The sequence below is a fragment of the Physeter macrocephalus genome, chromosome 9, assembly GCF_002837175.3.
Source record: "Physeter macrocephalus isolate SW-GA chromosome 9, ASM283717v5, whole genome shotgun sequence".
Classification (NCBI taxonomy): domain Eukaryota; kingdom Metazoa; phylum Chordata; class Mammalia; order Artiodactyla; family Physeteridae; genus Physeter; species Physeter macrocephalus.
Window position 1 is genome coordinate 93,375,445 of NC_041222.1, and position 2,851 is coordinate 93,378,295.

Consider the following 2,851-nt stretch of genomic DNA (forward strand, 5'->3'; position numbering starts at 1 on the left):
CTGCGCTCTAGAGCCTGTGTGCCACAACTACTGAGCCTGCTCACCTAGAGCCCGTGCTCCGCAACAAAAGAAGCCACCGCAATGAGAAGCCCGCGCACCACGAGGAAGAGTAGCCCCCGCTCGCCGCAACTAGAGAAAGCCCGCGTGCAGCAACAAAGACCCAACACAGCCCAAAATAAATAAATAAATAAATAAATAATTTTTTAAAAAAACAACCTACATTTAAAAACAGTGATGGATTCAGTTTGGGACAAACTGAATATTTTTCTAGTTATTTCACGTGGGTCTGGGAGAAAGCAAGGTACAATGTATAGAGCCAAGGAATCAGAAGTCTTGAGTTCAAGTCCTACCCTCTCCTTTCTACTTACAGAGCTTTGCATGAGTCACTTAACTTCTCAGGTCCTCACTTTCCTTACATGTAAAGTGGAAGGCTACGCTATAAGAGTCACGTGTGAGACAATATAAGACAACGAATCGAAAGTGTCTTCTCAACTGTACAGTTAAGATGTTACCGTAATTCCCTAGCCTGGTACACTGGAAAGTCCTTGGCTGTGGAAACCATCTCATAAACTTCTCTCGGGCCCATCACTCAGTGGTCTGCACATAGTCAAGGCTGAAGAAAGTACCATTAAGTGACAGATGCCTCTGATGGGAAGGAAGTAAGTCCCTCTCTTTCCCAACCGTTCCCATCCTAGCCTTACCTCCCTGGTGGAACTCTCCACAAATGGCCCCCCAAACATGGCAGCCATCCAGTCACAGCTGGAAATCAACAGGGGCTTGTGGGCGCTGATGGTGCCATCATCCAGGATGAAGGTCACATCTGTCCGGGTGGAGAAGAGGCATCACGTGAGCATGTGGGCAAAGAATGTGGGACAACCAACCCCAAGGGTCAACAGTGCGCCCAGACAACCTGCTTCCTTCTGAGCCACAGGCTGTGAAGCACTATGTGACCACGCTCTCAGGCTGGGGACACTGGGCTTCAGGAGCAGAGCCACTGTATCTCCAGGACATCAGGAGCTCCTGGAGGGAACTCCCCCGCCTTCTGGACATCAGCTCCTAAGCACGTTCCATACCTGAGAAGGTGCCTTTTGCCAAGCACTCCTTAACCCGGTTGGTCCGGCGGACGTGGAAGGCCTTGGTGATCTCCTGGTTCATGAAGGCCTCGTTGTTGAGAATGTTGGCCACCATCATGCGCAGATCAAAGACCTCGAGCAGCTCAGCGATGTGGGCGATGTGCATAAGGTCCCGCTCGTTCTCGTCCAGCTCCCCTGTGTACAGGTACTTGAGAACAGCCCGGAAGGGCCCCGGCTGGATGGAGTTGTCCATTTTCACCACCACCATCAGCCGGGATTTATAAGTCAGTGGGTCCTCTGCCATCTCTTCCTGGATGCTCACAAAAGCTCGGCTCCAGGAAGACAGCACTCGACCCCTCCCAGGCAGGTACCCTGTCCCATTGCCCCGTAAGATCCCGTCGCTAGTTGAAGCCCGGAGCCCCGCGGGCCCGGAGCCCCCGCTCTCCTCCACGCTCTCGCACACATCAAAGCTGGCTGCCCGAAGCAGGAAGTCCCGGCCGTGGTGGTGGTGGTGATGGTGGTGGTGTTGATCAGGGTGACCCCGGTGGTCCTCCGGGCAGGGGCCCCCTGACCCTGAGGGGCCCCCCAGATCCCCCTCACTCAGGTCCATGAGGAACAGGTCGTAGAACTTGGAGGAGGAAGTGGAGAGGTAGATCTTGTGGGCAAAGATGCGCACACGCTCCTGCAGCACCAGGATGACGTCCGCGCACAGCGGGTCCTCCAGGAGGTGGGCGGGGCACTCCTCGCTGCTGGAGGGGGGGTCGGGCACCACGATGATGGGGGGAGGCGGCTTGGGGGGCAGGAAGGGTGCCTGCAGCAGAGGCCGCTGCACATTGCGGAGGTGGGACTTCCAGAACTGCAGGTGCCGGCGGGAGATGAGCGCGGCACGGATGGCGTTGTCAAAGACGTCCTTGATGCCGAACTGGGCCACAACGCTGGTCTCGTAGTAGGGGATGCCCAGCTCCTTGGCCACCTCCCGACCCTTCTCCGGGGGAAGGATCTCATTGGGCTTGATGGGCCTGGCAGGTTCAAGAAGGGAAGCCAAATTCATGTTGGTGGTAGAGAGTGGGGGGCAGGGAGAGGCAGCTCTCCAGAGCCTGTCTGTTTTTCACCAGGCTGGAGGGTCTCTGCTCAGGATCTGTGTCCTAAGACCCATTCCTGCTCTGCTCATTTACACTCCCTTTCTCCTCTGTCTCGCTAAATCCTACTAGTCCTTCAAGGCTCACTTCCAATCCCCTCTTCTTCCAGGAAGCCCTCCATATCTATGCCAGGCCCTGGTGATCTCCCCAGCTCAAAACAGTGGTAGCGATAACCACCTGTCTGTCAATTAGCATGCAACATTCCACGTTGGTTTTTAACATGTTCACCTTATCAAGTTCATCTCCCAGCAAGATTATAAGCTCCTTTCATGCAAATACTCCCTCTCCTTCTCTCCGCATGATGCTTAGCCCAGTATGGCCCACTCAGTGTGTAACAGGTGGATGGATGGATGGATGGATGGATGGATGGATGAATGAAAGAATGAGAACTCTTGTCTCCCTACATAAGCTCGCTTCAGATGGAGGGAGAGATGTGAGGCTTAGTGGATTCCCTCAGGACTGAGCAGGAAGCCAGGAGACACCCCCCGCACCCCATCTGCCACCTTCCCCTCCCTAGGCACCAGCACCCCCTACCTAGCCAAGGGTCTCCTGGCCCTGTTGACAGCCTCCAGGTCGGCGTAGCGCAGGTCCAGCTGGCAGCCCACCAAGATGACAGGTGCTCGGGGGCAGAAGTGTTTG

At 55.3% G+C, this 2,851-nt stretch overlaps 1 protein-coding gene across 1 annotated transcript in view; it reads right to left on the reverse strand.

Moving 5' to 3' along the window:
- RHOBTB2 (Rho related BTB domain containing 2) overlaps positions 1-2,845 on the reverse strand; it is a 12,324-nt gene extending 9,479 nt beyond the window's left edge. Inside the window, exons 1-3 of the mRNA XM_028494191.2 lie at positions 2,747-2,845; positions 1,074-2,092; positions 702-820 (exon numbers count right to left, since the gene is read on the reverse strand). Of these exons, the coding sequence (XP_028349992.2) occupies positions 702-820; positions 1,074-1,683 (729 nt within the window). The 5' untranslated portion in view covers positions 1,684-2,092; positions 2,747-2,845. The remainder of the gene's footprint in view (positions 1-701; positions 821-1,073; positions 2,093-2,746) is intronic.
- Positions 2,846-2,851: the final 6 nt, after the last annotated feature.